The sequence below is a fragment of the Stegodyphus dumicola genome, chromosome X2 (assembly GCF_044657685.1).
Source record: "Stegodyphus dumicola isolate Sdum_Otavi_A_Nest chromosome X2, ASM4465768v1".
Lineage (NCBI taxonomy): Eukaryota > Metazoa > Arthropoda > Arachnida > Araneae > Eresidae > Stegodyphus > Stegodyphus dumicola.
In genome coordinates, this window is record NC_140781.1 from 116,827,054 (window position 1) to 116,851,895 (window position 24,842).

General features: G+C 34.4%; 1 protein-coding gene across 1 annotated transcript in view; it reads left to right on the plus strand.

The window, feature by feature from the left end:
- The window catches only part of LOC118188528 (uncharacterized), a 40,539-nt gene extending 22,373 nt beyond the window's left edge, over window positions 1–18,166 (plus strand). The window contains exons 2-3 of the mRNA XM_035358974.2: window positions 8,240–8,470; window positions 17,607–18,166. Coding sequence (XP_035214865.1) covers window positions 8,240–8,470; window positions 17,607–17,788 — 413 coding nt within the window. The 3' untranslated portion in view covers window positions 17,789–18,166. The remainder of the gene's footprint in view (window positions 1–8,239; window positions 8,471–17,606) is intronic.
- The last annotated feature ends 6,676 nt before the right edge of the window (window positions 18,167–24,842 follow it).

The following is a 24,842-nucleotide window of genomic DNA, read 5'->3' on the forward strand; positions in this document are numbered from 1 at the left end:
GTATGCTGATCCGAACCACAATCGAAAAAAAAAAGAATTCATTTACTTTGCATATTTACTGTAAATATCGACTACCGCATAAAGCTTGAATATTTGAAATTCGTGATATTTGTTCAAAATACTGAGAATTCTTTTAACAGACGCTTTATTTAGGATAGCATCAGTGTTTCTTCAAAAAGCTTTGCCAACGTCCCTTGCGTTTGGTTCCGTGCAGCAGGAATTGCCTGAAGAGAAATGGTTTGAAAAGCTGTAATTCTGCGTGTTGGCGGCGAAGGGGAGGAATCAGAATGGATAAAAAACTAGTTTCCAAACATCTCCCTTGCATTCCACCTCGTGCAGTAGTGGAGGCTGTAGGCAAGGCGGTAAACGTTTATCTGGCTTGGCAGTCATATTCTGAACTTCCTGTTGAAGCACTAATTTCGGTATCCGCTATATTTATTTTGTTTTTCTCCTTCCATCATTTACGATGCTGGTTGGCTTAATCGGTAGATCCGGAAAAGTGACATGAGTAGATTTTCGTCACGCAACGTACTGACAAAACGTTAGCGTGTTCGCGTGTTTTTTTTTTTTAGCATCTGTATAATAAATATGTAAGCAGTTCGTAATTATGCAGAAGTTCAACTTTGGTATCATGCAACATAAGCAGTTCAATATTCTCATAAGCAACTCATAATAGTGTATATATAATAAAGAGAGAGAGAACTACAGAATATTTTTATAAAAAATAATGCGAAGAAAATGCTTATGAGCAGATTATTGTAAAACACACTGACTAACATAACGTTTAAAACAAAAGTCAATAGTTTTTATTACTCTAAGATTTATGGTTCCCTTTATTTCCACACCAAAAGAGGTGAGGAAATAAAGGGAACCAAAAGAGGAACATCGTGAGTTTCGAAAGGCATCGACTATAAGAGGAAAGCGTTAACCGGATTGCATCAGTGTTTTTATATGAAATGTTTTTTATTGCTAATTTTTTGAAGCAGCGGTGTAATGTTATTATGAAACAGCTTCTTTAAGAACGTATTTCAAAGAGCCAGGTCGCCTTCGTTGGTTTCCTCGCAATCAGTTTTTTATCTATCAACTTGTGCTTAACATATGCATGTTTTTTGCGACTTTAAGTGACTTATTCTGATATTCAATACAGTAAACTTAATCAATAGATTCTAAAGGAAAATATATTCATTAACTAACTCAAAAATGGTATTATTAATTTCTAACTAAAAATGCTATTCCGAATGCTATTTAAATGGGGGGACAGTGACTTGAGTGGATAAAACTGCTGAATACTGGTTAGTTTACCCATTGAACAACCTGATATACGAGGTTTTGCTCGTATTCGGAGTTAACATGAATATAATTTCCTCCGATGCAAGATAGTACTTTGTCATAACCAATGAACAAGCTTTACTTGAAGATCTAGAGAGGCAGGTAAAAATTTAAAGATTAACAAAGTATGTTCTATAGCTATAAAAGTATGAAGAGACGAACGCCATGCTTCAAAATTTAGTTATTTAATAGCCTTTATTCAATGATTCTTACACTTAAATATGAGGTGGTTTTTCACTCGTCTGAATAATCTGGTAGTGTTCACCTAAGCATAAGAAACTAAGTTATCTAATTATTGATTACGTAACGTTAATGACGTAAGCTTAAACTGAGCAACTCATATTCGTGTAAGCAAGTAGACGTTTTCAAAATATAAAAATCTGCTAACCGAAACGTATTTTTAAATTTAATCGAAGAAACATTATAGGTTAGGTAGGTTATTTAATTACGGCAAAGCCTCGAGGGCTATCTGCCTAAGGGGAGGGATGCCTTCGTGGAGGGCTTTCTAAGGGAAACTGGCTCGTATACATGTTACACATGGGGAAACCATGAAAACACCCATGCAGCCAGCCCGTTTGCGGGATTCGAGCCTCGTACCGAACTACCAGTGTTCAGCGACTTTACCGCTCGGCCGCTGGTGGGCCCGAAACATTATAGGATCAAGGTTTGCCTTAAATTAACTCTAAACACAACCTTACCTTTCTCGAGTGAATTATCGCGGTCACCTTCAAGCTGCTTTTTATACTGGGACTTAAGATACCACATAAAAGTAGAGCTAAATTAAATCATTTATTATTCCAGCTCGAAAATTTCACGTAGCCAAAACACAAGAGGAAAAAAGTTAACTACCGTTACTTGAGGAATCTTAACTGACGTAAGATATTGAAAACTGAATAGCACATTATCTTAGATGGCCCGCTCGTGTTTACTTAAAGCAAACTATTAACAGATTAATATATCATTCGCTAAACTGCAACAGCACCTCCGGCACCTACAAAGGGGCGGCACAGATTATTGAATTGTTGAAATATATAGCTACTCAAACACTGCCAGCTAGCTATCTAAATCTAGCTACATGCATTAATTGAATTCATCCTAATTCTGAGAAAGGCTGATGGAAAAGCAGAATGGACAGAAAAGAATGAACATAAAAGTAACTAATTATTTAAGTCAAAAATTTGCATCCTTTTTTCTGCTATATTACAGAGCTTTCAAGTTAGTTTTCGAGAATTACTGTAAAATTATGTTAATCTCTTTTTCGCTTAACCTGTTCGGATTAAAACTATGGTGTGCTCTCAAATAATCTAAAAACATTGCGTGAGTAGTGTGCTTAAATTGAATTTCTATAATTAAGACTTTCCGAAAGAGGGAAAACGATACTAATATCAACATTATACATAAGCAGGAAAGAAAGATTAGTGAGAAATATTAGAGTAGATTTTGTATGCTGATAATCATCCCTTTCAACTCCATGGATTTCTGTCTTAAGGATATGATAAGGTAACACGTATTAATGCAATTTTTAAATTTCAGACAGGTGATCTTTAGTTTTAAATTCTTATCTAACATGCAAAGCAGTAAGCTAGTAAGGTCATAATTTATAAATGCACTCTTTTGATTTAGTTTGTAGAGTTGAGTCTCATGAGATATTGTATCAGTTTTCATACGAAATAATAACCACCACCTCGCTGGTAACAAAACCCGAGGTGTTCCATTTGCTAATTGGATGGAATGACTACTACACTATAAAAGACCCATTGGTGGGACGCTTTTAATTCCTTACATCCCCTATCCCACACTTAGAGGGTGACTGGGAATAGCAAGCTAAAGCCAGTTGGCCAAATCAGGTTGGTGAAAAGTTATCATTATCTACATTTTAGTTGAGAGTCACTATAGAGTCATTAAGTTCCTTAGCATACAAAACTTCGAAATTTAACTTTGTCTTCAGGAACTGAACCTCAGACCTTACACCGTAAAGATACATTAGGGCAAGGAAATGTCTTTAATCCTTTACGTTTTTAAGAATATATCATTATCAAAGCTATCAGAAAAAAAAAATTTCTGTTAAGCATCTGCGCTCAGCCGCCTCAGCTACGGGCGTAGTCTACGTAAAAATCCACCATTCGATTGCTTTTGTTTCTCTTTTGACACACTCACGTTCTTTATGTATTCGCCTACTTTATCCCACGTTTCTTTGAAGGTAAGTTACATGACTGAGTTGAAAAAGGATGAGTCTTAGAAGGTTAAAAAACTAAATAAACTTCACAAACCTAACGATGCCTTAAAAGCTTAAATTAGAAAGCGCAACTATAGAAGCAAAATTTTATTTAAAAATTTTGAGAACCCTTACCCCTTATGTTAAAAAAAATTAGTATATTATATGTTAGTTTGAGTAGACTAGAAATATTCGATGTAAGATATTGGCATCTTCTTAATAATTGACGCCAATTTCCAATGAAAATTCTCACAACATTTTATGAAGCTAGGGAAGCGGTACTCTAAATATGCGGCTAGCAGAAAGGCCTCTCGAGAGGCTGGTGGTAGGCGAAAGAGGGGGAGAGACCCTCGAACCCGTCCCCTTTAAGTGCTCTCCCTCAAAAATGGAGGAGGAACTGAGCTAAGTCTAGCTGTCACCTATATGGTGTTCCAGACTCATGCCAACGACAAGCGCATTTGACTCCTTGCCACGATGAATGCCATGGGCTTGTGTTGACCATCTCAGACAAGTGAGATTGGGAACAACAACAACACCTAGCTGCATGGTTGTTTTCATGATTTTCCCTGTGGGCAACATTTATTCGAGGCCGTATTCCTTAGTGGATCCTTTATGAAAGTATCATTTCCCTTAATCAAATGCCTTTTGTGTACTTTACCTTAGTAAATTAGGTAAATTTTAGTGGCTAATTGACATGATATATAACTGACGCCCTATATAACTGACATGAAGTCCGACTTCATGTCAGTTATACAGGGCGCAAATATATTTAAAACCTTAATCGTTGAAAAATTTACCTTTCCTAATGCCAAGATGTTGCTGCTTGAAAGAACTTCCTCTCTAACAATGCTCAATTTACTGTCTAGCTATCTAACCATTAAAAGGTTTTGAATGCAATCATTGGAAAAAGTGAAGTATCGCCTGATACAGCTACCGAACAAGAGGCCATTTGGAGGAACTTTCTGCCATGATACTCTCAGTAATAATAATATCGGTATAATTTCATAATATGCTCGATAAGTTCATTTCTTGAAATATCAGCGAATTTTATTCCAGTCATGAATCTAGTCAATGGGAAAAAATGAATAATCGGCTGACATAATTACCATGCAAGTGCAAAAGCGAAGGGCTTGTAAATGCAAGATACAAGGATTCAGGTAAATTATCAATCGGATTAATCATGTGCGCTAAACCAGCTGCCTATAGTTACCTGTTCAAGAGAGACATTGTGGATAGACTTAACAACAGTCAGAAAAAAGAATGAAATTTTAGTTAACAGTTAGCAAGTTTCTGAAAACCTAAGTTCAAATAATAAACGGTATTTATGCAGTTCGTCAAAATTACAGGAATATACTTAACTGTTACCCATCGAAAAAATGATTAAATGCAATTTGTACAAAAACAATATTTAACTTGCTTATTAGCTTATTAGCAATATTTCACTTTAATGAGTTGCTGAAAGTATCTCTAGTTTAAATATACTTCAAATGCAGAAATATTTGTTCAAAAAGTCTGTGAAACATTAATCTCTTTCTTATGCAGAAAGCCATGTTACCTGGAACACAGGATTTTTTAAATTATTTATTTAAAGTGAAGTTAACTCAAAATTTCTCACCTGCGTAAAAATTTTAATGCCGGCAACTATATGGAAAGCCAAAGAATTATAATTTTTTTAGAGCTAACGAAACCTCGAGGGACAGAAACACGCTCTGACTTACAATTCCAAAATATCAGCTTAAGTAAACTCCAATTATCCGAATCAATAGGGGAAGGATCCTATTCGGATAGTTGGAATTTTTCCGAAGAAACGTCTACGTACACTTAAATTATTGTATGTACCGTTTGTTGAAAATGGATTGAAAAAACTATTTTTAAAGAAAAAGAGATTTTAATTAATTAAAATGAAAAGGTAACACTTTTGCGTACATGTTATATGGGGTACTTATAAGCGCGTATACAGTACTTACAAGTGCTGAAAGTCATTGCTTGCTGAACATCTCAGTCAAAGTAAGCTGTTTCACGGACACCGTGCCTGCACTTAAAATTTCTTAGCCAGCCGTTACTTGTTTTAACCCTTTCTGGCACGCTACCTTTTAAAGTTGGAGTTTTGATTAAAAAAAAAAAGAGGTAGGCAGTCTAATTAGGCCTAGAGGAGTACACAAGTAAAATTTTGTGAAGAGAGCACTTATCGTTTAGTTATGTGGGTGTGCCCAAAGTGGGCCCACTGATTGAATAGAGCTTCGAGAAGAGTGCTGAAACGAGCATTGTTGTGAATGAACTGACCAATGAGATGCGGAGAAACAAAGAATACAGACTCTCAGTTGTCCTAGATTATCGGTGCGCCCGGTCTGGGCACACCTAGGGTTCGCCGTTTGATTTTAGGCAAGATTTCAAGGTAAAAATTTAAAACTAATATGGAATAAGTAGATTAGCATGCAGCCATAAAAATAACAAATGAATTTCTTTTCAAACACTTCCTTTTATACCCTAAAAAAATGGAAGATTTCTTTGAAAAATGAGGGTCTTAAAAAACTAAACATGGCTAAAATATATGGAATGGTTTGTGTTGAGCTGCCATCTACTATAAACAAAGAAGGTTCAGAGTAACCTATAGTAACCTATAAATCCTTTTTCATTCAATTTTTCTGTGCGTACAGAAGGAAATTTTTAGGTGTGTCCAGACCGGACACACTGTGCCGCAAAGGGTTAACGGATGAACAACCAAGCTTTTGAGCTATGATCTTAGCTTTTTCACAAAGAATCGGACCCCTAAATGAATTTCCCATAGGAAGCTGCTGCAAAAACCACTTGCAAACGACATCTTCTAAATTTTTGTTTGTTGATGCATTAATGTTCTTGAAGAACTTCCATCTTCGTTTTCAAGCAAGTGACACGAAGTATAAAAGTGTAGGTTTGCTCCTTTTAATGTCTGAAATCGTTGATTGTCCAACACTACGCTTCCGTCTTAATTTTTTTTCTTAAACTCTGAAAGCGATTCGGATAGTCGGAGTTCGGATAATTGGAGTTGTACTGGTTTTTGAAACTAAATTTGCACTCTGGTGGGGAACCTGAAGGGAGAAGTGACAGGAAAGGTCTAAATCATAATAACTGGTTAGATAACCATCATGGAGCGTTACAAGCTGTTTCCAGCATTAACCACCAAGTATGTTAAAATTATCGCATCCGTGTATATAGAAATAGCACGTTCAGTTCACAGCTGTAAAATCCGTGGTTCCAATTCACGCTAGGTTGCGGCTGATTTTTCATGTTTCTTTCTTCAAAAAGGACAGTAGCTCCTGGATGGACTATAACTCGTCAGTATCTAGATGTTGTCAACTGAGTTTCGTTCTACTTGTCAGTCCCCCTTATAAGTTATAAATTTTTCACGAAATCTTTCTCTGCATTCTGCGATATAAGGTACTGAAAATAAATATTCCATACTCCAAATTGTTAGAACCTTTAAAACAATATAATGTCATCAATCAAATTTTGCGTAATCTAAAACACTAGTCTAACTTCCCTGGACCAGCCTAACGAATTATGCTATCATTTTTACTCTTTAATACCAGAGTACTAAAAAAATACAGCAACGTAAACAACTGAAGAATTTTTTTGAACTTCTTCTTAAAGTTGTTAAAATTAAACAATTAACAAAATTAACTTATTCTTCTTTCGGGATGGACAGACAACAACGAGTTAAAGTATTTATAAGTTCAACTTTAAATTCAAACTCTAACAATCTAGCTTCTCTACCTCGCAACTACTAATGAAATTTCATTCAAAGACAAACTCACTAAACAACAGCCCTAAGAACTGTCAATAACTAAGGAGTTTCGCTACAAAAGGCGGAAAATTTTATATTCCTAGTAATATCCTTAAATGCATTATACGTCATTTTAAAAAGACTATTCGTTTAAAAGTTGAGAGTGTACTGTGAAATTCGTCGTAGAAAATGAATCTTACGTCATCTTATGTTAATCTCTTATCATCGAAGAAAATGAGCCATTTTCAAGATTGCTGATTATTTGCTACAAAAAGCGTAGGCAATACATACTCATTTTCTAGTATCTATATGAGATCTATGTCTGAAATTTGCAATCCAGTCCCGTCACTAATGTAAATGCTTGTAAATAGTGGGCAGAGCGCAAAGTCATTTAAAGTGTTCTGTGCAATCACTATACAGAAACAGTGTTACAATTTAGTTATTTGAGAAAAGGAAAAGATTTTTGACTACTTTTGATAGTGAATATTTTATCACGCTAATGGAAATTTCACATAACCTTTTTTTTTTTTTTTTTTTATGTTATTTTTGTTGTCGTTACTTCCAAATTTAGTTAACTCAGCGGAATATAAATAATATGAAAGGTACTTTCCTGGACCGACATCACATTCAGAGACATAACAAAAGTGAAATTTTTAGAAAGTAATTAATTGCCGTAAGATGTTTTTCTGGATTTTAGTTTGCAATTTATCCTTCAGTTCTGCGTTGTAAATTAATTCTGGAAGTGTCTGGGCTAATATCACTTTCACGTTTGAGACTTGCTTTAATTGCGAAAGTAAGTGTTATAGATATTTGTTGGTAATGACGTATGTTCAATGCACATGTATGCTAATAATTGTCCATCCAGAGTTAATGTCATGGAACATCATCTCTAAAATTTGTCTTTTCATCTTCCTTAAAATTTGTCTTTTCAGAGTTAAATAATGGAACAGCAACTCCTGCAAATGAATCAAAAGCTGAGATTCAAGTTACATCGTTGGTAAATAATACAGAAGAAGTCACAGATAAAGAAACCAGTTCAGGCAGTAGATTGAACTATGCCAGGATATTACCTGAAAGAACGACTTTAGGGTATGAAGAGTGGTGGTTTCTTACTACTAGGAGGCCTATAATTTCATTTAAAGACTTTCCTGGGCGCCCTGGAGGTACGTAATTCTTCTCAGATTATTAGGTGTAATATTAAAGAAATATTCAACAGAAAAATGAAAATTAGAATTTAGTTATGTTATAAAGATAATGCAACTTAAAATTTACTATCTGTAAACGAAATCACCTACTGAAAGTTTTTAGTTTAATATACTTCAAATGCAGAAAATATTTGTTCAAAAAGTCTGTGAAACATCAATCGTGTTTCCATATGCAGAACCATATGTTAACTGGAGTAAAGGATTTTTTTTAAATGTAACAGTAACATTTAAAACGTAACAAGATGTACAAAACTTATATGCAAAAACCAAGAAACTGAGGACATCAGCATTTGTTTTCTCAAAGTAGTGACTATGAAAGGAAGCTGAAGATGAGATTTTTTATTATTATAGTATTAAGAAAAACGCAGTATGTAGGAAAGCAAAGATATTTATTTCTCGTCAGTATTTTCTCCCCCCCCCCTTTTTTTTTTAAACTTTAGGCAATTTTTTTACGTCAAGGATTTTTGATTTTATTTCTCCATAAAAAATCAAAAGCCAAAACGGAAGTTATAAAAATTTACCAATATTTATAGTTAAATGAAATATAGCATTAAAAGCTGCTTAAATGTTAAAGTATAAATAAGCAAAATTCATAAGTTAAACAAATTTGTAGGAAATACCTATACCAGTTTTGCGCAAGCGCTATATAATAGTGAGAATAAGAATATGCCAGAAGATCTAAAATTGGGTTAAGGTAGCATATAAAATATTGTACAAAAAAGTGAACGAATAAGGTAAACAGGGCATGCAATATAAAGGATCGTAAATGTCTGCTCTCAGAGTCTAACGTGACAGATTAATGTAATGCTTATGCAGTAAACCCTTGCTGAATGCGGAGGTTACATCATTAACACATTGCACTCACAGCAAAATTAAGTTTGGCAAAGTTAATTTTCCATAGAAATAAAGGGTTTGGTATAGTTCAGATTAAGAAAGTGTGTATAATTTATGTGAACCTAAATATTATTGCAATTGAAAGAGGAAAATTAAACAAATGTTAATTAAAAGGATTTCTATTGCTGTTTAATAAGTAGGTGCATGCTATAAGTATTTTTTTAAATAGCTGATATTCTTTGCTTGCAACAGTCTGACACAAATCATTAAATGTTTCTCTGTAAGGAGTTCAAAAATTTTCACCTCTCATAAAGTGTCCTCTTCTTTTACCATTTCAAAATCAGACAGTTCCTGTGCCTTTTTTAACGATTAGTTTAACTTCTTGTAAGTTAAACGCTCTTAATCTTCTTCACTATCTCTGCTTTCGTTGCAGACTGTGTTTTATAAAAACATCCAGTTCTTCATATGTCATTTCACGACAGTCATTCTCGACTAATTCCTTAACTTCCCCTTCTTCCCCATCTAAAAATCCTTGCCGCCTATCGCTTTTGCAGCTTGTGCGATTTCCTCAATTCATGTTCAGTTGATAGAAATCTTTTAAAACCATTGATAACTTCTGGCAGCCGCTGATATCAGCAAGCGTTCACTGTTGATTTTGTCAACATTTGCTAATTTAATAATTCCTATGCGGTGTCTTACGTTGAATTGCTTTAAAAATGCAATTAGTATTTCACGCTTTCCTTCGTCTAGTGCTTTATTTGCAGAGATGAAAACATGCCTGACATAATAGGCTTTAAATGCTTTTATGATTCTTTCATTCATTGGTCGTATTAAGGAAGCGATTTTTGGTGGAAGAAACAAAACCTCTAGTAATGTTGGGAGGGCTTCAGCACCGTGTCCTAGAGCATTATCAATAACTAGGAGAACTTTAAAAATAAAGGTTTTGCTGTTTAAGATAATATTTGAATTCTTTAATGAATGAATTTTCAAACCAGTCTTTAAAGAGGACTGTGGCAACGCGGCCGACGCTCTTCAGCGTACCACGTGCAATTGAAATTCTCGCATTGGACAAATTAAATGAAGACAATTAAGAAAATGAGTATACACAAATTCACGTTCCCCAAGCTCACATTCGGCAAGGCTTTACAGTATTCAAGAAAACATGTCATACGATACTAATGAAATTGCAGCGTGAAGCATACATTACTCAGGCAAGAAGGATATAAAACCGTGTTCTGGGCATTGTCAAGAATTAGGAGAACTTTAAAGATCAGGTTTTTCTATCTTAAGCAATTTTTGACTTCTTTAATAAATGAATTTTCAAAACAGTCATTAAAGAGGAATGTCACAACGCGGCCGATGCTCATCAGCGTACCGCGCATAATTGAAATTCTCGCGTTCCACAAATTAAATGGCGACAGTTAAGAAAATTAGTATACGCCAGCTATTCTACAAGGGTTTATTGTAGTCAAAACTTATATGGCACTAATGAAATTGAAGTGTGAAACGTACATTACTTAAGCAAGCAGTATATAAACTTCTGTAAAGAGAAGAGAGGAGAACATTGGATCAATTGTCAGCAAGTCCAATAATAGAAGCTACATCCATTTCAAATAGATAAACTATATGAGAAATTTGAAACATTGTAGACCTTGTTATTGTAACTATACAAAACTTTGTCGATCATATTTAACACCTAGCTGGAAAAAACATACTTCTAAGTCTCTCCTCAAAACTAAAGCGTCATTTTTACGCCAGCATAAACTGATGGTTTGATGAAAAATGAAATACTTTAGCATGGTATTAAAAAAGAATTCTGACGAGTTGGTAAGTTTTCGTTATATTTGCATGATTTTAAAAGGGATCGTTACTCATGGAATGAAGTTGTAGAATAGATATAGCAGTAGTTGGAAGAAGAAACAAATGATTTCATAAAATGTCCAATGTACAGGGCTTGACAGGCGAAATAATTGTCAAGCGCTACTTTCCAGTGGCAAAAATTCTTTACCCTTGATTTGAAAATGTGGCAGTTTAGAATAACTATTTTATTTCACATACTTCTTTCTTAATCTTAAATGTAACTGAAAAAAGAAAAAAGAAAGAAACTAGCATTCAAACTGACACAGGAAACAATTTAATGAAAAGTAAGAAGAGCAACGGGTTGAGTGGGTAGGAATATTAGCTACACAATACGCTATTAGATAATAGCAACAAATTATTACCTACAGTTCGAAACATCAAAAAGTAGCTATTGCAAGTGCGATTGAATAACTGAAGTTTTGTTGCAGAAAATGTTTTAGTAATTTGTAGTGATTTTGACCCTAGGATTATTGTTGTATATATGATAGTTTCGGTTAATAAATAAGAATTTCTCTGTCACTCTCCATTCTCCATAATTTCTTTGTCAGTTTTTAGTTTAAATGTGTCCATTGATGCTTTTGCTCTATATCAGAGATCAGATTAGCTGCTTTCCTCAAACCGAGCACGCATTGTCCTGATCCACCAGTCTGTCTTCAGCGGTCTTGCTGATGACCTTAATTTGTCAAAAAACATATCAGACTGAGATTGGTGGGTTCAAATTAAAAGAATGGAATTTTATACAAAATACTGCAAGTAGAAAGTATTATTTGTTAAAGTTAAAAAAGGGAACTGTGGTACATTTATCGAGAGCCACAAGTAATCCTTCAAAGAGCCGCATGTGGCTCGCGAGCCGCAGGTTGGCCACCCCTGATATATATTAACAACTTTAAGTTTGGGGAGGGGGCAGAACAACAGAATTCTGAAGACTACATGCTGTTTCTCGAAAATAAGTTTAAAAGCAGTTATACTCCATATTAAAAACTGATTATCACTGAATACCACTTGCTTATGCTCCACATAACAAGAAACCTTGCAAAACAATGAAGATTTTGTTTAGTAGTTACAAGAAATGCTCATGCACACACATACGGCCTATTTTCAGAGATCTGAAGGCAATAGTTGAATTCCTTTGAGTAAAGTGTTGCTTATGGTTGAATTGGATAATAGGGACAAAACAAGGAAGCAATGACGTCAGGAATAAAAGTTCTTTAACGCGTTTTAAAATATATATTTACCTCTTCTTATCAAAATAAATTTTAAAAAAGAAAAGAAAAGAAATAAAACCGTCATGAACATAATCGTTAGAAAAGAAGATTTTCGTTTTTTAAAATTAAGTTTCCCCAAAAGCTTCAGCCCAAATTAAGGCAGACATTTTGTTTTTCCTCATGATAAAGAGCTAAGGGCTGATTCTGAATTGGTAGGTACATTCAGAAATATTAAACATGTTTCATAGAAGTCCTTTGAAAGCTTGTGACAAACTGCTTGGTTTATTCTTCTTAATTATTACGTTAGATAATTATAACTTCTTAATTTTGCTATTTTTGTGGGCAATAAATTAATCTTTTAAGTTAGAAATATTGTTGAATTAAATAAAACTGAGCAATGTCGGACATTTTTTATTTATTAAGATTAATTAATTATCCTTCAATAGAAATTTATATGATTTTTAAAACTACTGCTCGATCAGTGGGATCATGTTGTCAAAATATGTTCACTGAAATTTCTTAGGCACTGTTAGGAGCTGCCAAACATAATTTATAAAGTCAGTGGGGTTTGCCCACGTAATTGAAAGGAGTACATCAAACAGATCAAAGCAGCATGTGACCGAACAAAGCGATATGAGTTTAATGTTGGATGTAAAATTCTGAAATTGTCACCAGTGACTGAAGTGTACAGTGTCAGTTGATGAGTGACAAAACTGTCTGTAGACCGTTTCAATACTGGAGGTGTTGACATTAACCATAAACCAGAAGCCGCTAGTTATCCAGTTATGTGTGACTCGGTACAGTTAAGGAAGAAAGTAGAATAAAAAATAATGTCCCCAGAAGCAGTCAATGCAGTATTTTTTGTATCACTAGAGCTAAGCTACGGTTAAGATAAAGAAATTGGATTTGAGTTTCACTCAAGTTTACCGAACAGCAGCTCAAACAAATATGGAAATATGAATTGTCCTTCAAACGCATGAGATTAAGTCTTCCTTTCTTTATTGGATTCTCGCAATTGATGAAAAAATACGGATGTTTTATGACAAGAGAACGTGAACATATAGGTTCAATAAAGGAATACCTCTGAAACAAGTATCCAAACTTAACTTGTACCCCAGAAAATTTAAACCTCTGCTTGGTGGACTGCCCCAACTAGTACATTATGAGATTTTACCCGATAACCATTTTTCAGTAACATGTACTCACATCAGCTGGATAAATTTCACCAGAAGTTATCCAGCAAAAATAATCGCTTTTTGTTCCTATGAGTCCCATACTTCTACGAAATACAGCACTGCCATATGCATATATTGGATGCATGCAAAATATCAGTGCTTTTTAATACAAACTGCTGTCTGATCATTGTATTTTCACCAGACATAGCCGTCGCCGATATTCACGATTCGCTAGTTAAATTCCTTTATAAGGAGCAAACGGCTAACTAGGATGCTGTGATTCAACCTGCTTACAGTTTCTTAGCTACTGAACGCCAGCTTCTACCACTGTGGGATTTTTGTATCCAAATTACACTAAACACTGTGCTTTGCTTCTGAGTGTAGATAATTTTCTGAAAACTGAATTTGGCTGTTGCGTTTGCCCTTTTTTGTGTTAAAATCGCACCAATAATTGTTAAAATAGCTGAATATAAAAAAAAAATAAATAAAAAAAAGCTAAGCTTCAAGTTATTGAATGAATTCTGTTGTACCACAAATAAAACAATGCAGAAAATAGACTAGAATTTTAGAATTTTATTGTAAGCTATTGACCGTAAACTATAATCATAATATATCCAAAACAATGGCCTTTTTTTTAAGCAAAACGTCGGTTATTTAGTAAAAGTGCCGAAGAGAAAATTTTGGTAACAAATTTAAAATCAGTGCAAAAGATACTATCATTACAACGCCTAAGCTTTTACAGAAAAAAAAAGTATTTTACATTTTGTTTTTCAGTGCAATTCAGAGAATACCTTTTTGTCACAAAATATAATTCTTAATATTCCTACTGTAAACATCGTGATAATCTAGGCAGACTCCACTAACCATTTTTTCAATTATCAGTAGAGTTATTGTCAAACTATAGGATTGAAATAGATTGTGAGATTCTGGTTTTATGAGGACTACTTTTTAAATTTTTACAATAATTATACCAATAAATATGCAATTTGAAAGCAATATATCGCGCCGTTGTGCTTGATTCAGACACTACTTTTCGCAGGCTGCAAGATATAGTGCAAATTACGCCTATCCGGACTCGATTACTTATCGTGAATTCTAATTACTACCCTGATTTCTTTTGCTGAATAATGAAATAAAGTTAAGACTGCTGCAAACTTATTATATTTTTAATTTTTTTCATTAATTAAATGAAATAAAAAGATAACTGTTAGTTATTTTAAGTCAATTTACGTTATTTATATATAAATTATTATTTTAATAATAAAATAAAGTATTCAACAAATTTTAGTTGAATAGCAATAAGCATTTTGTTTTACAGAAAATAAAAATTCATTTGCGAGTTTAATTTAGCACAGAAAAATAAAAGATTATGTATTTAGTTTTCAGATGTTAGGCAAACAAAATTAATTTCATTGTTTAATTTTAGTTGAAATAGAAATAGGTTGAGTGCTTAAATAAAGAAAAAAACAATTTCATTATTTAATTTTATGAAAAAAATTATGTATTTTATGGAAATAAAACTATTTTACTTCTTTAACTAGTATATGATAGTTGTTAAACTGCGATAAATAAAAAAATGAATCCTCCAATTCATATTGCAGTTAAGTATTCCCACCTCATTCTTTTTACAGTATTTATATGCAATAAATAAAAATCAACTCAATTATCCGGATAAATTGGGAACTCATTTAGTCCGGATAAATGGAGTTCTTCTGTACTTGACAAAGTCGATTTTGGCAATGAGTTGAAACTTAACTCGCTAAACTATTTCAAGCCATGTGATTAGTTAATTCTTTCGTACATTTATTTGAGTAAGAATGCTAAATGAAAAATAGTAGTGCGAAGTACTGATGCAGCTCACGCTATCGCATAACTGAAAGATGCCATGCGAGGTAATTCTGTATTCGGTAAACCGACCGCAGTTGTTTCAGCTTCATTTACATATAAAGCGACCTTTTGCTTCATAATTAATCACGTGCTGTATTATCTAGCAAATTAGCTACACAAAAATGACAAAAATTTCACAAAAGAAGCACACGATTATTTGAACCTGCTAACTGTTTTAAGAAGTAATTATTACCCATTTTGACGAATATCGGATTAAAATAGTTTGACCGAAGTTCAGATTTTGTATACAATCAAAATCGTTGACGATTCTGGTTAAAAACTCTATTTTGAGATTTTAGTTAATAAAATCATACTTGCAGAAGTTTGAAAAGCAAGAACTAACGAACGGAAAATCCGGAGCTGAAGTAATGTAGCAAGCGCAGCATTAATGCAGAACTGTAGAGGAAAGAACTACGTAAAATTTGTTTTGAAAAGACCATTTGGTGATTACGTGATTATCTTGGTTCTAAAATTGGCTACGTGACCGCCATATAAGTATTCTGAATTTCCATTGGCATCGTATATTGTGAGATGTTGATTGGTGATCGAGTTGAATTGTACCCCGTTCATTCAGGACCTACTCAAACAGGCAGCTGCTACTACAAACTAAAAACAGGCAGCTGCATACCAAATAATTCTTTTGTTGTTGGTATTCTTGTAGTCCATAAGTGATCCTGTTTTTACAGTAACACAAATTACAATAAATTTTCATGCACAATTTAACATGTATATGTATAATAACAAAAATAACATACTATTTTTTAATTTAAGTTATATTAGCCACCCATTACCTTAACCATAATTTTATCAATGTTTTTAACGAATATTTTTATTTTCATTCACAATTATTTGTCTCAAATACTTCTTTCTTATAATCTCATGCTCTCGGAATCAAATTTCCTGTTTCGGAGAAAAAGCATTTTCTTCCGATAAGAAACACTTATGCTAATCTTTTAAGCTGCAGAAGTTAAGAGGTGTTAAGTTTAAAATAATTTTCTGCTGACGCAGGGAAACTTACTTCTTTGTTTCTTGCATTCATTAGGCGTTGATTACTGAAACTAATGCCAGGCAAAAGTTTAACTTTAGCGATTAGAAAGACCATAGTAGCTTAGTGGGATATGATGCTTAAGATGTCGACTTTTTCTTATGAATGTGCATGTTACCAAAACGCATTAAGTCTCTATGACATTCAGCAACGTTTCAGGACTCTCCGAGCCTGTCATAACATTTTCCAGAAAAGTATTCTTATGCATCCTGAGCTTCAGCCTTTGTCAGTGTGCTTCATTTGATCGACTGTTATCATCTATCATACTGCTGTTGCTGTGACCAAGACTGTGAGTGATATTTTTTTGTCAGTAGGACCAAACTACTTCTCCTAGATTTACGTTGTGGCTTAGCTGTAAATCAGGGGACTGTTCGCATGACCGCCGATTACACCTCAAAGGTATCTTCGCATACAACTTGCAGTATCAAATCAGGAAATATAATTAACTTACCTGTGATTAAGAGCCTTGGTCCTTTTAAATGCTGAATGATTCACCTTTTCATACTTCGTTTGTATGCGCCATGTAACGCCACTAGCGCTGAAATTCTAATTATTAGAACACTGTTTTAGATGGCATTTGCATTTCGAGTTTTGATCTTGTAACCAATTTTTTGTGCGCGTGTGTGTATATATTGTTATTGTTATTGTAACAGAGTGTATTACATACCGTATTTGAAACGTACGCTTGAAATTGATGGATTATTTGAACAGGTCCTCTTTTAAATTTCCAGCTAAATTGTGGGATTATAATTCGGAGCACCAGAAGCTTTTTACTGGTTAACTTTTTCTCTTGAAACAGTTCACTAATACCGACCCAGTTTAATATAGACTTCCATAATCGCAGTAGAATTCCAGCTATCCGACTCCTATATCCAGAACTCCAACTATCCAAATTGCTTTTTCTTTTTACTTGGTTAAATAAGATTAAACTTATTATTAAATATTATTTTTGTGAGACTCCTTTCAACGACTCACAATCTGTATGTTATTTGTCTTATTTAAAATTAGCCTTTTTTTCTAGAGAAGTCAAAGATATCTCTTTTGTGACAAATATAAGCTTTGATTAATCATATTTTCTTTCTCTTTAGTGGCAACATGGAAAGAATTGTCTCCCAGTGCTGGTGCTGACGACAGGAAAATGCGAAAAACGAGTAATCCAACTGCAGCGGGAGTTTCAAGCAGCTGTCGAATGCTCAAAGGATTTGACGACATTACCCTGATTCTAAAAGTACTCTGGATTGCATACTGGTTTCCGTTTTATTACTGGTGATGACGAACATTGTAAATATTACACTGTCTGCTGCGATCTAATTATCATCATAAATGATTGTTTAACTATAGTGGGGTTTCCTTAGGAGTATACATTTAGCAACCCGTTAGTTATTTTACAAATTATCCTTTCTCGATTTATTTACTTTGGTACAGTACTATATGTACATATATCATTTGCACATGTAACATTTTCTCATTTTTTCCGTTAATGAAGCGAAAACTTACTTCGCTTAAAGTAAGGAATCATCCAAAACACATTTTTAATCATTAACAGAAACAGATGATTTTGTATTTCTTTCCTTTGCATTGTTTATTTTGTGCATTAAAATTCCCAACTTCTGATGTATTTCATTAAAAAACAGTTATATGAAAAGTATTTCGTAATTTTCATTTTGTTTCATCATATTTGTTTTTATTTGTGTAATAATAACAAAATTACTGTGCTTTTCTAAGTAGACAGTTAATTCCTGTCATTTTTGCGAAGTAAAACATATGAATTAAAAAAAACTTCCTTTGTAATAAATATAACCTGAAAATAAAGAATATTTTAATGAAGGAATATTAAAAATATTTAGCTTCCTCTGGAATTTTATAATTTGCATTTCTGCTTATAATTTAAATACTGAAAACTTGTTTTTTAATTTATGTTTAGTATATTTTGAAAACAGAATTTTTTTTTTTTTTTTTAATTTTTTTTTTTTTTTACTAAAACTACAATTGTTTATAACTATAAAAACTAGAATTGTAATTTCCAAAACGTAGAATTATTTGCAAGATGTACTGCGTTCAAGCTTTAGTAATCTGTTTTAATCAGCTACCTATGAATGAAGTCAAAGTCGTTTGAAAGAACTACACTGCTGGCCACCGTAAATGCAACACCCTGAAGGAAGCATGCAAATAACATGAAATTTACAACATGCATTAGCGGAGGTGAGATATGTAAATGATTAGAATTTCAGCGCACACGCACAAGGCATGAATTCAAAGCGCTATTTAAGGCTTGGAGTTTTCGACGATTTCAAGTTCGGCAATTGTGTTTTTTTTTTTTTTTTTTTTTTTTTTTTTGTGGTGTTTTAAAAAAACCGATCACCTCGTAGTAAACAGCAATCATCATTTGATCAAGTAATCCGAGTTCGACAGACGAAGAATAGTGGCTTACCGAGAGTGTGGATTATCTTTCAGGGAAATCGGTAGCCGTGTTGGACGAAAACCAAACAACTATAATGCGGATATGTGACCGTTGGATGCGGGAGGGTACGACGGACCGACGTGTTCGATCGCATCCACCCCAGTGCACCACTTCACATCATGACAGCAACATTGTGCGCATGGCAGTGACGGATCGCTCAGTCACATCACGAACCATAGCACAGCACATTCAGCCTCTAACGCATCATCCAGTATCTGCGCGTACCATTCGACGCCGTTTACAGCAGACGCAAGACGTCCATTGCTTCGTCTACCCTTGACGCAGAACCACAGACGTCTCCGCCGCCCATGGTGCGATGAAAGAAGGATGTAGACGGCAAAAATAGAATGAAATTGTCTTTACTGACGAGTCACACTTCTGTCTGCAACACCACGATGGTCGGATTCGAGTCTGGAGACACGTGGAGAGAGGATGCTGAACAGCTGTGTTATGCACCGCCACACTGGTCCTGCACCGGGTATTATGGTTATGGGGCAGTATTGGATATCACTCTCGCACTCCTCTAGTACGCATTCCCGGTACTTTAAACAGCCAGCACTGCATCTCCGAGGTGTTGGAGCCAGTTGTCCTTCCTTACCTTCAGGGCTTGCCCACAGCCATATTTCAATAGGATAATGCGCGACCACAAGTGACACGCATTGTCCAAGGATTCTTCGTCAATCGCCAAATTGAACTGCTTCCCTGGTCGGCTCGCTCTCCGGATCTTTCGCCGATAGAAAACATGTAGTCCATGATTGCTGAACGATTGACCCAGATTACATCCCAAGCTGCCACACTAGATCAACTTTGGCAACGTGTAGAAGCTGCTTGGTCTGCCGTACCCCAAGAACACATCGAAAGTCTCTTTGAATCAATGCCGAGGCGTGTGGCAGCTTTGATCTCCAACAATGGCGGCTACTCTGACTACTGGTTCTGGAAGGAACCACACTTCATAGAAGTCTATAAATTTAATCATTTGATACTTGGTCAACATGTTATCTACTAAATAAATTTTGTTGTGATATCTCTTGTCTTTCTTGGTGTTGCAATTTGGGTGACCAGCAGTGTATATTGCTTAATTGCTTAAGTAAAAAAAAAAAAAAAAGACTTAAGACTTGCATTAATCGTTTTCCGAACGATCACTCCATCTAAAAATTGCACATCGTTGGTCACACAGTGTCATCGAGTGCTGCTGCGAACACAAGACGGAGCTCCTAGAATTTTTTTTCTAATATAAGGCTAATTCAAGGCAATTTTTGTTATTTTCATTGATTTTGATTACCTTCTTTAATTATCATTCTTTTTCGGATTAATACACTGTAAAATAAATCCAATATTTATGCTTATAATGTCGCTAAAACCACATAAATCCCCCGATTTGATTAAGATTTGTACAATTAAAGGAATGAATGCTATTTGGTCAGAACAAGCGAGAAAAATCAGAAATCTTGCTTTTAAATCTAGATGTTTACATTTGAATCAATAACCACTTGTTAGTTAATTTTGTAATTATCGCAAAGTTTTACTCAAAGATTAAAAACGAACTGAAATTTTTTGAATTTTATTTTTAAAACTGATTTATGGTAATACTTTACATTCCGCTGTTATGTCATTGGAAACAGAATCATCCAGAAGGAGCCCTGGTTTCAAAACCTATTATTTATTCAGAAACTGTAAAACATATTGAAATTATTCAAATATTAAAAAATGCTAAAAGATACCTGAAAATTTCCTAGATGAAACATCGAATCCTACTGAGGTAAAACAAAAATTTCTTAGCATTTTAACAAAGAATTATTTCAACAGTTTACGCAAAGAAACAATTATTCTAGCAACTACACTTGTTTGTGCTGAAACTTCAGTACACGAGAAAAAAATTTTGTCCATGTGTGTGCCTAAATGTTGAAAATTCAATGCATACGAAAATTTACGCCCGTATTGTGGGTGTTTATTTATTTTCAAATACCTGGCGAATGGCAGCTATGCTATTTGCCTTTTAGCGTCCCAGTATATTTTATGTGTGTACAGGTAGTTAAAATAATTGAGTGCAGAGCACGGGTAGAGGTGAGTTCCATTCATTGTTCGCCTAAAGCGGAATAGCTTCTCAGTTTAGCATGAAAAAACAAATGGGCACTAAAATAATCATGCCTTGTTAAGTGGCGAAATTCCGCAGCAACCCATTTGCGAGAAAGATGGGGAATGAAAAACTGCTTCGAGAAGACAATGTTGTTGTTACCAGTCTCGCTTGCCTGACAATTGCCAGCACAAGCCACGACACTCATTGTTGCAAAATGTAAAATGAGCCTATCGTTGGCATGAGGCTGAAGCACCGTGTAGGTGACAGCCCGAATTTAGCTCAGCACCTCCCCCAATTTTGAGACAGCATCTCGAGGGATTAGTCCAAGAGTCTCCCAAACCTTTATTCCTCTTACAACCAACCTCTCAAGAAGATTTTTGGCTCGCCACATATTTAGAGTGCCTCCGTGCAGCCCAGACACTATATATTTACAAACATCTGTGCCTTCTCCGGAATTCGAATCTAGGCCCTTCGGTACGGCAGTCGGAGTCACTAACCACTATCTCAACTGAGTGGCGAGAATACAATAACATGCCATTTCCGAAGACTGGTACTTGATTAAGGACAAATATTTCTTCCTAAAATCTTCATTTTTTTGAAATATAGCAGAATGATAGGCATAAGCATTTTTTCCCTTTTGGAAGACCCCCGTACCTCTCTTGATTAGCTAATATGTTTCTCATTTCACTTGAAGAGCAGTAGATTCATAAGACTTCATTTCATAATAATAAATATTCTAGCGATTATTATCTGGGAAAGGACAGAATTTCTGCAACAGGATCATAGCTCTTTTTCCAGTATCTCATTGAAAGAAGAAATACTTTGTCATCAAAAACCCGGCACAGATAGTTGTTGTCTTAACTGCACCAATAGTCAGCCGCAATGGTTGGTTCTGCGAAACTTCTACTTCGTTAAGCAGTCACCAACATTCTATTATAGTAACTATAAGTAGATATTTACATACTATATGTAGTCATTCACATAATATATGTTATCAAAAGAGTTTCCCTGTGGCAACCCCATTTCGTTGCAACTAACTGTTTCAAAACTAGAAGTCTTTTTTTCTACCTTTTCTTTAATTAAAGCAACATGATTGTTCCAAAATCAGAGACCTGATAGTATAATTCTAGCATAAAGGGTTGTTGATTTAAGGTAAAAAATTAATTGTTAGTCTTGTTCGAATTTAAACTTCTGCTATACTCTAAACATCCTTCACACAGCTTGCCAAAATCATCTTTCATTTTAATACTTAAAGACTACAAATTATTCTTTCCTGAGCTACTTCGGAACACTAGGTCGTCAGAAAAACATTACAGTCAGTATTGGCTGACTCATCAGGGTAAACGCAAAATTTAAATAAATAAATAAATAAATAAAGCAAAGCCATTAGCATTTTCAATTAATGAATAGGATCAGATCCTTTTAGCGTTTTCAGCCGGTTTACGAGTTAAAAAAGCTAAAATGTGAAACGGGAATCTGCCAACTTTTCCTCTACAGACCTCAGATTTTTTGGCAGTTTGAACGTGGAAATTGCAAAAACCCGCAAGTTAGGCATCAATTTATTTATCACAATATAACATCTTGTATGCTTGGCTATCATAAACTGAGCTCGACGTTAAAAGACTGTTTAGTGAATGTTCACTAAGTGTTTAAAGTGCTACAAAATCAGGAGAAAAGGTGTAAAGAACCGTTTATTAATTCAAATATAGATCACAGATGGCACCAACTGGTGCTTACGAATGCCAGCACTTTTGGCTTAATTCAAAAAGATAACGAATGACTTAAGTAATAACGGCTTCCCAGGTAAACTATCACGTAAGCTGGCTCTGACTCGAAAATTCGGCGTAAACCAGCCTAATGGCAAAAACAGCTCAACGCCACAGAATTATAATCGCTAGAAAAATTAAGGTTAGCAACGTGGCCTTCAGGCAGGCAGAACACGCTCTGATTTCGCCTTCCAAAACGTTCTCTTAAATCCTAACGTCTTTCTACCTCATTTGAAAACACGCGCGCTAGTTAGGTTCCATTCTAGCAAGAAAGTGTGAGTTGAAAACAAGAGCGATAGGAAAGCTACTTCAACATAAAATAACTGTTAAGTAAATTAAATAAATCCCCACAACAATAAATAATATTTCAAAATCTGGATTCTAATTAATTTTTGTATTCACTCTAGTTAGCTTTCTGAAACTTTCTATAGCATCATTTATTTTTGCTTGTCCAATATTTCTTTAATATCTAAAGCTCTGTTGTACTGATTCTTATACAGTGTTCAGATACAGCATAATTTGCTTTGATGAGGGTAAAATCCTTAGTATCTATCAAGGAATCAGGATTAGTTAGAGTTCCATTATAATGAAGACAGCGGCGCAGCTAGAACTTTTGCCGCAAAGGGCACCAAATAACCTTAAAAAGGATCAAAGTAATATATAGGGAAATAAATTAAAACTGTGTGTTTATTTTTAAAGAAACTGTAATCCCCCAATTCTTTTTTCCCAAATCTCTCTGATAATTTATACGTGTACTTGATTTCTCCAGCTGCTACTGTTATATGAATAGCATCGAAAGATTTCTAAAAGGAAAAATTGACATTTATAGTTCTTAAATATTTGCTAAATAGTTTTTATTAGAAATGTCTCCCAGCTAGCAACATTTCCAGCAATTATGAGAAAAATTCGCTCTTAAATCCAAACGTATTTCTACCTCATTTGAAAATACGCGCGCTAGTTACGTTCCATTCTAGCAAGAAAATGTGAGTTGAAAACAAGAGCGATAGGAAATCTACTTCAACATGTGGTGTTGCGCGGCCCCAACCTGCACGCAACAATAGTAGTGACTGCTATGAACTGGAAAGTACACAAAGTCTTAAGAAGGGTTTAACTCCCTTTTTATTCCACTTTAGAAGTTACAGATGCGTGCACTTGACGCTCACAAACTACGCCGACCCGGCGGTAAAATAAAAACAAGAAACTAAAAATGAATAATAACAAGTTACTACCTACGAGGCTCTCTAAACGTAACTAACCTAACCGCGTTCTAAGATACAGCTGAGATTTCAGCAAACTTTCTGAATATTAAGTTCAAAGATTCAACTATCTGCCGAGGCAAGCACACAGGCCAAAACGCGCGGTTCTTAAATTTCTACCTAGCAACCTTCACGCTCGTGAATCAAGAAAGCACACCTACAAACTCGTTTCCCTTCTATTTAACTCAAAATTAATTCCGCTGAAAATCTGAATACTTTGCGCGTTCTACTAAAATTTACATACTCTGGCATTGGCAATTCCAGGGGAAAGTAAAGGCTTGACAGGAAAGATAGCTTAAAATAAATGTTAGTTAAAATAAATATAAACCCTACAAACATAAAATAACTGTTAAGTAAATTAAATAAATCCCCACAACAATAAATAATATTTCAAAATCTGGATTCTAATTAATTTTTATATTCACTCTATAGTTAGCTTTCTAAAACTTTATATAGCATCATTTTTTTTTTTTTTTTTTTTTCTTCTCCAATATTTCTTTAATATCTAAAGCTCTGTTGTACTGATTCTTATACAGTGTTCAGATCCAGCATAATTTGCTTTGATGGGGGTAAAATCCTTAGTATCTATCAAAGAATCAGGATTAGTTAGAGTTCCATTATAATGAAGACAGCGGCACAGCTAGAACTTTTGCCGCAAAGGGCGCCAAATAACCTTAAAAAGGATCAAAATAACATATAGGGAAATAAATTAAAACTGTGTGTTTATTTTTAAAGAAACTGTAATCCCCTAAATTATTTTTTTT